The following is a 12374-nucleotide window of genomic DNA, read 5'->3' as shown; positions in this document are numbered from 1 at the left end:
TTTACCCACAGCCCTCTATTTTTCTAAGCTCCATGTAGCCATCTAGGAGTCTCTTAAAAGACCCTACCGTTTCTACTTCCACCACGCACTCACCACTCTCTGCGTAAAAATCATACCCCTGACATCTCCTCTGTACCCACTTCCAAGCACCTTAAAATGATGCCTTCTATGTGCTAGCATTTCAGCCCTGGGGGAGAGCCTCTGACTATCCACACGATCAATGCCTCTCATTACCTTGTACACCTCCATCAGATCACCTCTCATCCTCCGTCGCTCCAAGGAGAAAAGGCCAAGTTCACTCAACCTATTCTCATAAGGCATGCTCCCCAATCCAGGCAACAGCCTTGTAAATCTCCTCAGGACACTTTCTATAGTTTCAGCATCCTTCCTGTAGTGAGGTGACCAGAATTGAGCACAGTACTTCAAGTGGGGTCTGACCAGGGTCCTATATAGCTGCAACATTACCTCTCGGCTCTTAAACCCAAAATCCCAAGATTGATGAAGGTCCATGCACCGTATGCCTTCTTAACCACAGAGTCAACCTACGTAGCAGCTTTGAGTGTCCTATGAACTCAGACCCTACGATCCCTCTGATCCTCCACACTGCCAAGAGCCTTACCATTCCTGCTATATTCTGCCATCATATTTTACCTACCAAAAAGAACCATCTTACACTTATCTGTGTTGAACTCCATCTGCCAATTCTCAGCTCAGTTTTGCATCCTACTTATGTCCCACTGTAACTTCTGACAGCCCTCCACACTAACCACAACACCCCAACCTCTGTGTCATCAGCAAATTTACTAACCCATCCCTCCATTTCCTTATCCAGGTCATTTATAAAAATCACAATGAGTAAGGATCCCAGAACAGACTCCTGAGGCACACCACTGGTCACTGGCCTCCATGCAGAATATGACCCGTTTATAACCACACTTTGCCTTCTGTGGGCAAGACAATCTGGATCCACAAAGCAATGTCCCGTTGGATCCTATGCTGCCTTACATTTTCAATAAGCCTTGCATGGAGTACCTTATCAAATGCCTTGCTGAAATCCATATACACTACATTTACGGCTCTACCTTCATCAATGTGTTCAGTCACATCCTCAAAAAATTCAATCAGGCACGACTTGCCTTTGACAAAGCTATGCTGACTATTGCCAATCATATTATGCCTCTCCAAATGTTCATAAATCTTGCCTGTCAGGATCTTATCCATCAACTTAACAAACCACTGAAGTAAATTATAAATTCACTGGCCTATAATTTTCTAGGCTATCTCTACTTCCTTTTTTGAATAAGGGAACAACATCCGCAATCCTCCAATCCTCTAGAACAGGGGTCCCCGAACTTTTTTGCAATACGGACCGGTTTATTATTGACAATATTCTTGCGGACCGGCCAACCTGGGGGGTGGGTGGAGGGGGTAGGGTTGCCAATGGACAAGAGTAGCAGTCAAATACGTTGTGTTTACCTCAAGAAAGACTACAATGACCATGAAGCCTTGCCTGGGTACCAGTGTGCATGCGTGACTTGCGCGTATGCGTACGTATTGATTTTTTCTACAAATCATTTTGGCGATTCTGTGGGTGGGGGGTGTGGGGGGTGTTAATCACGACCGGAATATAGGTGATAAGTGGCTAATGCACTCAATTTTGTTTCTAAAAGGGTTTATCTAACAAATTTAATATTAGACACACAGCGCATATTTTTCTTGCATGAATGTAGTGATAAGTCAATTATCAGGGGAGGACAGGGGAGCTTGAAGTAAGTGTTGAACGAACTTCCAGTAGAAGTGGTAGAGGCAGGTTTGATATTATCATTTAAAGAAAAAATTGGATAGGTATATGGACAGGAAAGGAATGGAGGGTTGTGGGCTGAGTGCAGGTCGGTGGGACGAGTTGAGAGTAAGCGTTCGGCACGGACTAGAAGGACAGAGATGGCCTGTTTCTGTGCTGTGAATGTTATATGGTTATATAAGTCACTAGCATCATAATGTTTTAAGTAACATTTGGATATTAAACAGACAGCACATATTTTCCTCGTATGAACATATAAAATCATTGCAGCACACTAATATCGCTGAATCAGTGAGAGCCGTGGGCTTGTTTCCCTGCAATGAGACGGTCCCATCGAGGGGTGATGGGAGACAGCGATACTCGAAGGGGGTTCCTTATGTTCAGTCTATTCCGCAATTTAGTTTTCATTGCATTCATTGCAGAGATATGTTGGAAACGGAAGCAATGTTTTCAGTGCTTTTGTGGCTATCTCAGGATATTTAGCCTTGACTTTAATCCAGAATACTGGCAGAGATGTTATGCCAAACATACATTTCAGCCCACCGTCATTTGTAAGCTCGAGGAGTTGATCTTCCCGCGCTGACATGGATGACGCGTGCGTAATGGCCTCGTGTGCATTCAAGCTCAACAGTGCGTGACAGGCAATGAGGAAAGGTGACTCATATCGCCAAATCATATCATTTCCTCGCGGCCCGGTGGTTGGGGACCGCTGCTCTAGAAACCCTACCGTCCTCATTGATGATGCAAAGATCATTGCCAGAGGCTCAGCAATCGCCTCCCTCATTTCCCACAGTAGCCTGGGGTATATTCTGTCCTGTCCCGGTGACTTATCCAACTTGATGCTTTCCAAAAGCTCCAGCACATCCTCTTTCTTATTATCCATATGCTCAAGCTTTTCATTGCACTGCAAGTCATCCCTACGATCGCCAAGGTCCTTTTCCGTAGTGAATACTGAAGCAAAGCATTCATTAAGTACCTCCGCTATTTCCTCTGGTTCCGTGCACACTTTTCCACTATGACACTTCATTGGTCCTATTCCCTCACATCTTATCCTCTTGCTCTTCACATACCTGGAGAATACCTTGGGGTTTTCCTTAATCCTGTCCACCAATGCCTTCTCATGGCCCCTTCTGGCTCTGCTAATTTAATTCTTAAGCTCTTTCTTGCTGGCCTTATAATCTTCTAGACCCCTATCATTATCTAGTTTTTGAACTTTTTGTAAGTTCTTCTTTTCTTCTTGACTAGATTTACAACAGCCTTTGTGCACCACGGATCTTGTACCCTGCCATCCTTTCCATGTCGCATTGGAACGTACCTACTCAGAACGCCACGCAAATATCCCCTGAACATTTTCCACATTTCTTCCATATGATTCCCTGAGGACATCTGTTTCCAAATTATGCTTCCAAGTTCCTGTCTGATAGCTTCATATTTCTCCTTACTTCAATTAAATGTTTCCTGAACTTGTCTGTTCCTATCCCTCTCCAATGCTATGGTAAAGGAGGTAGAATTGTGATTACTATCTCCAAAAGGCTCTCCCACTGGGATATCTGACACCTGACCAGGTTCATTTCCCAATACCAGATCAAGTACAGTCTCTCCTCTTGTAGGCTTATCTACATATTGTGTCAAGATACATTCCTGAACACACCTAACTAACTCTACCCCATCTAAACCTCTCACTATAGGGAGATACCAATCAATATTTGGGGAATTAAAATCTCCCATCACAACAACCCTGTTATGTTTACCTCTTTCCAGAATCTGTCTCCCTATCTGTTCCTCAATGTCCCTGTTACTATTGGGTGGTCTATAAAAAACACCCATTAGAGTTACTGACCCTTTCCTATTCCTAGTTTCCACCCACAGAGACTCAGTAGACAATCTGTCCATGACTTCCTCCTTTTCTGCAGCCATGACACGATCTCTGATCAACAGTGCCACACCCCCACCTCTTTTGCCTCCTTCCTTATCCTTTCTGAAACATCTAAAGCCTAGCACTTGAAGTAGCCATTCGTGCCCCTGCACTATCCAAGTCTCTGTAATGGCCACAACATCATAGCTCCAAATGTTGATCTACACTCTAAACTCACCCACTTTATTCATCATACTCCTTGCATTAAAATAGACACATTTCAAACCATCGGACTGAGCACATCCCTTCTTTATCACCTGCCATCCTTCCTTTTGCACTGTCTCCAAGTTTTCTCTATTGGTGAGCCAAACTCCCCTACCTCTGTCACTTCAGTTCAGTTCCCATCCGCTAGAAATTCTAGTTTAAACTCTCCCCAATAGCCTTAGCAAGCCTTAACAACCTTAGCAAGCCAGGATATTGGTCCCCTTTGGATTCAAGTGCAACCCATCCTTTCTCTACAGGTCACACCTGTCCCAGAAGTGATCCCAATGATCCAGAAATCGGAATCCCTGACCCCTGCTCTAATCCCTCAGCCACGCATTTATCCTCCACCTCATTCTATTCCTGTACTCACTGTCGCGAGGCGCAGGCAGTAATCCCCAGATTACTACTTTTGAGGTCCTGCTTTTCAACTTCCTTCCTAACTCCCCGTAGTCTGTTTTCAGGACCTCCTCCCTTTTCCTACCTACGTCGTTGTTACCAATATGTACCACGATCTCCGGCTGTTCTCCTTCCCACTTCAAGATATCGTGGACGCAATCAGAAACATTCTGGACCCTGGCACCTGGGGGGGCAAACTACCATCCGCGTTTCTTTCCTGCATCCACAGAATCGTCTATCTGACCCTCTGACATTGGAGTCCCCTATCACTGTTGCTCCTTTTCAAATTTCAAGATGAATTTGATCATATTATGATCTCTTTTCTCCTGAGGGTTCTTTTACCTTAAGCACTCTAATAAATTCTGGTGCATTGCACAGCGACCAATTCAGGATATCTGATCCCGTTGTGGACTCAACACGAGTTGCTCTAAAAAAGCCATCTTGTGGACATTCTAGATTCCCCACTCCTGGAATCCAGCACACACCTGATTTTCCCAGTCTACCTGCATATTGAAGACCCCCCATGACTATTGCAACGTTGCCCTTTTGGCGTGCATTTTCTTTCTGTCATTGTAATTTATGGCCACATCCTTACGACCGTTTGGGGGTCTGTATGCAACTGCCATCTTGTTTATTTTTAACCTTCACTCTAGCCACAATGATTCAACACCTTCTGACCCTAAGCCACCCCTTTCTAACGATTTGATTTTATGCTTCGTGAAGAGAGTATCATACCCTCTGCCTTCCTGCCTGTCCTTTCATTACAATATGTATCCTTGGACATTAAGCTCTCAGTTATAATTTTTAAGCCTTGTTGCAGTGTTGCCTACAGCATCGTACCTGCCAATCTGCAGCTGTGCTGCAAGTTCATCTACATTATTCTGTGTACTGCGGGCATTCAGATGCAATGCCGTCCGTCCTGTAATCGCTATTTTCAATTTTGTCTGCCTTTTACCTTGCAACTCATTCTGCTGACTGCAATTTTGCCTTATCATCAGCCTCTCCTCATTATGCATTGCCACTGTTCGTAAACCAGCGACCTCATCTTCAGCACTAATTCGCACCTTTCCTACGATGCTTCTTGCGAGGAACTGGGTGGAGGTTCTGGGTTTGGCAAGTTTTGTTCTTGTTGCTTTGTTGTGCAGGAGGTGGGCCTCAATGACGTCCATGGCTTTTCCATATTTCGCGGCTAACTGGAGAAGATGAATCTCAGCGTTGTATTTTGCGTATGTACTTCGATAATTAAATAAACCTTTGTACCTTTACTGCATCATGGCACTGACCGATGGGTGTCCCTCCATGTGCTCACCTCCCCGAATATACAGCCCAAGTTTAGACACTGTTTAGGCACTGGTCTGGGTGATTACGTCTGGAACAAGTGCGAGAATCCCCTCACAGAACAGGATGGGGCAACATGGTAGTGTAGTGGTTAGCACAATACCTTATATAATCAGGTGATCTATGTTCAATTCCTGCCACTGCCTGTAAGGAGATTCTATGTCCTCCCCGTGGCTACGTGGGTTTCCTCCGGGTGTTCGGGGTTCCTCCCACAGTCCAAAGATGTATCGTTTGGTAGGTTAATTTGCCATTGGATTGACTTGATATCTGATATCCTTCACATACATGAGGAGTAAAGATCTTTATGTTATGTAATTATAGGAAAGATGTCAACAAAATTGAGAGAGGACAGAGAAGATTTAGTAGAATGTTACCTGGGTTTCATCTACTAAGTTACAGAGAAAGGTTGAACAAGTTGGGTCTTTATTCTTTGGAGCGTAGAAGGTTGAGGGGGGACTTGATAGAGGTGTGTAAACTTATGAAGGGGATAGACAGAGTTGACGTGGATAGGGTTTTTCCATTGAGAGTGGGGGAGATTCAAACAAGAGGACATGAGTTGAGAGTTAAAGGGCAAAAGTTTTGGGGTAACATGAGGGGGAACTTCTTTACTCAGAGAGTGGTAGCTGTGTGGAACGAGCTTCCAGCAGAAGTTTCTGAGGCAAGTTCGATGTTGTAGTTTAAAGTTAAATTGGATAGCTATATGGACAGGAAAAGAATGGAGGGTTATGAGCTAAGTGCAGGTCGGTGGGACTACGTGAGAGTAAGTGTTCAGCACGGACTAGAAGGGTTGAGATAGCCTGTTTCTGTGCTGTAATTGTTATATGGTTATGTGCCTATCTGAATGTGCATTGTGTAAGTTAGAGTAATTTGTAATAAATAGTATGTACAGTAAGATATACAACAGAACAGTCAATACAGCTTAGAAACACAATTGTGTCAGCGTGAATGAACCAGTCTGATGGCCTGGTGGAAGAAGCTGTCCTGGAGCCTGTTGGTCCTGGCTTTTATGCTGCAGCACCGTTTCCCGGAGGGTAGCAGCCGGAACAGTTTGTGGTTGGGGTGCCTCCATAAGATGTTCAGACATAGGAGCAGAATTAGGCCATCTGGCCCATCGAGTCTGGTCTGCCATCGAATCGTGTTTGATCCTTTTTTCATATCCCCTTCTCAACCCCAGTTCCTGACCTTCTCCTCATAACCTTTGATACCATGTCCAATCAAGAACCTATCAATCTCTGCCTTGAATACATGCAACAACCTGGGCTCCATAGCTTCATGTGGCAAAATATTCCCCAAATTCACCACCCTTTGGCTAAAGATATTTCTCTGCATCTCTGTTTTGAAAGATCGCCCCTCTATCCTGAGGCTGTGCCCGCTTGTCCTTGACTCCCCCACCATGGGAAACATCTTTTCCACATCTACTCTGTCTAGGCCTTTCAACATTCGAAAGGTTTGCATGAGATCCCCCCTCATCCTTCTGAATTCTAGCGAGTACAGAGCCATCAAATGTTCCTTATATGATAACCCTTTCATTTCTGTAATCATTGTTTTGAACCTCCTCTGGACCCTCTCCAATGCCAGCACATCTCTTCTAAGATGAAGGGCCCAAAACTGTTTGCAATTTGCAAGGTGAGGCCTCACTAGTGCCTTATAAAGCCTCAGGAACATCCTTGATCTTGTATTGTAGACCTGTTGAAATGAATGCTAATATGGCATTTGCCTTCCTCACCACCGACTCAGCCTGCAAACTAACCTTCCGGGTGTCCTGCACAAGGACTTCCAAGTCCCTCTGCATCTCAGATTCCGGATTTTCTCCTCATTTAGAGAATAGTCCGCACATTTATTTCTACTACTAAAGTTCACGACCATGCATTTTCCACTCAGGATCAGCCACTGGGGATTCAGGTCCCCAGTGATCCTTCTGGCCCTTTTTACACCCCTGTCTCTGTAAGTGTCCTGAATAGTGGGAAGTTCACATCTACAGATGCGCTGGGCTGTCCGCACCACTCTCCGCAGAGTCCTGCGATTGAGGGAAGTACAGTTCCCATACCAGACAGTGATGCAGCCAGTCAGGATGCTCTCAATTGTGCCCCTGTAGAAAGTCCTCAGGATTTGGGGATTCATGCCGAACTTCTTCAACTGTCTGAGGTGAATGAGGTGCTGTTGTGCTTTTTTCACCACACAGCCAGTGTGTACAGACCACATGAGATCCTCGGTGATGTTTATGCTGAGGAACTTAAATCTGTTCACCCTCTCAACCCCAGATCCATTGATGTCATCAGAAGTGAGCCTGTCTCCATTCCTCCTGTAGTCCACTACAAGCTCCTTTGTTTCTGAGACATTGAGGGGGGGGTTGTTTTCTTGACGCCACTGTGTCATTGTGAGGACCCCTCCCCTGTAGGCTGCCTCATTATTATTTAAAATGAGGCCAATCAATGTAGTGTTGTCTGGAAATTTAATTAGCAAATTGGAGCGGTGGGTGGCGACATAGTCATGGGTATACGGAGAGTAAAGGATGGGGCTTAGGACACAGCCCTGAGGGGCACCTGTGTTGAGGGTCAGAGGGGCAGAGGTGAGGCAGACGGGCATTGTAATGGTGTTGTGATGGAAATGAGACAGATTCTTCGGGTCTCAAGGCAAGGATTCTGGCACACTGCTTTAACAATAAGGAGTTTATTTACAAGGGCAGAAGAGCTTAGGGACAACACAAGCGGCTACAATATTCGCACAAACACTCTTAGAGTAGACGAGCGTGGAAAAAATCGAGTCGGCAGTGCAATACACAGGAAAACGGTGTGGGGACAGAGTACAGGTACATATACAAGCAAGGGAAAATAACTACGATACCTGCCCCCCTTGGCTATGGGCAGGCATGGCTCTCTGCTACAGGGACAACAATAAATGCTCCCAAACCCCTATTCAATGCACAGCTCACCACGTGTCTCCAGCGCTGTTCTGCAGTCTTCAGCCTGGAGTGAGCAGGGTGGTCCCTCGAGGATAGCAAAAAAAAAGAGAGTGAGCCAAGCCTTTATAGGTCAGGGGGCTGGAGGGTCCAGCCGAGGTGATTCACCGGGCCGGGGTTGGGGGGGGGTGGTGGGTGGTGCGGGAGCAATGGCTTGCTGCTAGACGGGTTAATCCAATTAAGGTGGCCAATGGTTAAGTGTGCATTGATTAGTTGGGAGGGGTGAAATGTTGACTGGCATGTGGTGTGCCTTCCGACCTTCCGAACAGGTAGAGGGCAGTGCTGAGCTGTGACAGGCACGGACCTCTGGATACACTAGACTAGTTCTTTTTTGTGGGATTGCTGGGCAGCGTTTCTCGAAGGACTGAATAGACCTACTCGAAAGGCTGTATCTCAATTTAAAAAAAAAGAAGATAAATTATTTCATTCTTATTTCAGTCCGCTCATTATGTCCGCAAATTACTCTCCACAGACGGTCACCAACCTCTCTGAACAGGGCTACAGGGCGGAGAGTTCGGAGCTACTCCTGAACCTGGTGATGGAGAAAGGGTCTCGGGCTCAGAGGGTGATGTGGGAGTGCTTTTCGAAGCTCCGGAATCGGGATCCAAAGTTGGTCAAAATACTGGAAGAAATATGGGAGCTGGGTGAGATAATTGTGGACTTCCAAGTCAGTTTTAGCACCGAGCATTGCAGATTCTGAAACAATTTTTTGCACAGATGATTTCACTAAAGTAAAATCTTCAAACAGGTCCCACACCTTATGCTAATTGGGATTTGACCAAGGGTGCGCTCGACATTCCCACTGAGCTCACAGGTAAGGTTTGATGCTGTTGTTTTCTCAATCAACAAAGGCCGAAACGTCCGTCGGGCGGTAAGCCCAGCGGGTTGTCCGTGAGTGACCGCGGCAGGTGGTCAGGCATTATAACCAAGTCAGGAGGGTAATTGAAATTGTCACTGGGCAGGAGGAGAAGGTGGCGTGAGAGTGATGTCAGCAGGGGAGAGCGAGCTGAGAATCAGGCAGTTGTGGTAATGAGATTGAACCACTTTAGGAAAGTTAGCCACTGTGTATTCCCTGAGTGTCGGGGCGGGGGTGTAGTTGAGAACCACTATAATGTTGTATCTTGTTGGCATCTCCAGCCATTACGTGTTCATGTCTTGAGCCGATATTAATAATACATTACATTATCCTCGGTTATCTCTCAGTGTAGCCATATCAATTCCTGTGGATGATTGTAAACGGTGCCATTACCTAATAACACCATCAGCTTCCTCTTGGAAACTCCATGTGCCCGATTCATTCACAAAACAACAAAGAGCCTTCCATTCAGAAGTCCCTCACCTGGTGCAAAGCAGGTGAACCCCTTCCCTTTGTGGGCATCTCAGGAACTTTCCCATTCGCCCTCATTGGCAGTGTCCCGGCTTAGCACTGAGAGACTCGCCATTCCCTGGCCGCATGCGTCTGGGGAATACACACGCCAGTCCCGCCAAATCCGTGTGATTGGGACTGCTCTCCAACCCAAGACCCAGTTTGTGGTCCTGCCCCGTTCCAACTCGTTGCCAGGAAATAACAGAGTGCACATTGCTTCTAATTAAAAGGAAGTACATTTATGAATATTAACTAAAGGTTATTATTTAGTTTGTGAATGTTAACTAATGTTAAAGAAAAGCAAGAAAAAAAAACAAAAGGGGCCAACTATGATATATATAGACATCCGTTAGTCTCGCGAGGCCTTGGAAGGTTTCCAGGTTGCAGGCTTGGACAAGGTTGTATGGAAGACTGGCAGTTGCCCAGCTGCAAGTCTCCCCTCTCCACGCCACCGATGTTGTCCAAGGGGAGGGCATTAGGATCCATACCGCTTGGCACTGGTGTCATCGCAGAGCAATGTGTGGTTAAGTGCCTTGCTCAAGGACACAACACGCTGCCTCAGCTGAGGCTTGAACTGGTGACCTTCAGATTTCTAGACCGACACCTTAACCACTCGGCCACGCGCCAACACATATAATACTGAACAGTCAAATGTGTCCAGGTTGGAGCTCAGCTCTTTCCAAAAGTCAATAGTCACAGATCCTCAGTGGACTCCCGCTCCTTGTCTACCAAGTCAGGGTCCCTACCGGACCGGACCCTGCCACCGGTTCTCTCCAGCGTCTTTTCTGTCCCAAGGAACAAAGATGAAAGCTCACATGGGTGTCAGGCACACAAAACCACCCCCCCCCCACCAAGCCTTCTCTCCTGACTGGATGGCTCCCCTTCCGAAGTGCCCGTTACCTCCAACAATAATCCAAACACACTTCTAAAGGAAGACCAATACATGAAAAACCCTACACTGTAATATGGACCCCTCATCTTAGGAAAGATGTGCTGGCTTTGGAGAGGGTCCAGAGGAGGTTCACGAGGATGATTCCAGGAATGAAGTGGTCATTAGTCCATGAGCCAGGAACCCAAATTTGGGCCACCGGCACCACCTGGGGGGAACAATTCTTACAGTGATTTTTGGCAAGGTGTACACCCCAAGTGCTAGAAAATATGTGATAGCGTTGCAGCGGTGATAGCTCTTTGTGAGGGGGACTGGGGATCGCACCTCCATGCTATAAGAACCATGATCCCATGGCGATTTGCCTATGATAAGATAAATTATGCCAGGTACCTGTCGCCTTAATTTGCTGAGATGATGAACCTCCCAGAGAAGAATCATTCTGTGTATGAGGCCTTCAAGACTGGCAAATCCTCAGGGCAGCTGTCAAGTAACAACCCCTTTGGGCAGATCCCTGTGGGCCAGGGTATTGAAGCCACAGTGAACAAAGACACACAGACTCCTGGAGGCACATCACGGTTCAGCCTGAATGCTGGAGCTATCAAGCGTTACTATTTAACAGCTGAGCACCGCAGTGCATTCCTGGGACTGTTACGGGAGATGGTGCAAGGCAACAAATCAGAGCTTTGTCATGTGGAGCTACAGTGGCCAAGGATCCAGAAAGATGAGGAAGCAATTTCAGCAGTGGTTAGCCTCATACTATGAACCACTGCAAAGGCAGCCCCCAAGGACATTGCCTCCGACCTGATGAAGGCATATCAGATTGGTGAGCAATGCTATGCAACCTTCAAGGATGAGAGACTAGAGGAAGACCCACCAGCAAAGAAGTTGCATGACGCAGTGAAAAAGAACAAGCTGAAAACATTCAGTGATATGTGTAGGAAGAGAGAAGTGAAATCAAATGGAGGGAGATCATCTTGAAAGCAGAGAGGTCTTTGTTTGGACGCATCATAGTGATGACACAAGGGCACAGTCTATGTATGGAGGATATCCTTTCTCATCACCTTGGAGCATTGCCCTGAGCCCTGTCCACACCAGAAGGATTGCTGAGAAAGACAAATAATACTCCTTTGGCCTCAACCTTGCAGAAAAATATAGCAGTAGAAGAGCAGCTCCCAGGAAACTCTGCTGCAGTGGTTGATGGAATGAACTTGGTCCAAAGAGTGAAAGGTGATCAAGTTACTTTCAGAGATGTTGCCACAGCAGTTCTGGGTACGGCACTGAGGGAAGGCAGTCAGAGTAGCAGAATAGATGTTGTGTTCAATGCATACAAGGAGAACTCTATCAAGAATAGTGAAAGATCTCTACGGCGTGAAGAGACTGGTCATGAGTTGCAAGGTATCACAGGCACACAGATGGTGAGGCAGTGGAGGAGCTTCCTGACCAAAGACAGTAACAAAAATAGCCTCATTAGCTTCATAGTCCATGAATGGAGGAAGGCAAAGTACA

The 12374-nt window shown here is 46.2% G+C and overlaps 1 protein-coding gene across 3 annotated transcripts in view; it reads left to right on the top strand.

Moving 5' to 3' along the window:
* LOC140207201 (NACHT, LRR and PYD domains-containing protein 3-like) overlaps window positions 1–12374 on the top strand; it is a 91425-nt gene that overhangs the window by 57710 nt on the left and 21341 nt on the right. For all 3 annotated transcript variants that reach the window (XM_072275565.1, XM_072275564.1, XM_072275566.1), the window contains exons 4-5: window positions 9086–9257; window positions 9362–9427. In XM_072275565.1, coding sequence (XP_072131666.1) covers window positions 9086–9257; window positions 9362–9427 — 238 coding nt within the window. The remainder of the gene's footprint in view (window positions 1–9085; window positions 9258–9361; window positions 9428–12374) is intronic.

The sequence above is a fragment of the Mobula birostris genome, chromosome 13 (genome assembly GCF_030028105.1).
Source record: "Mobula birostris isolate sMobBir1 chromosome 13, sMobBir1.hap1, whole genome shotgun sequence".
Classification (NCBI taxonomy): domain Eukaryota; kingdom Metazoa; phylum Chordata; class Chondrichthyes; order Myliobatiformes; family Myliobatidae; genus Mobula; species Mobula birostris.
This window is presented reverse-complemented; position numbering and strand designations above follow the sequence as displayed.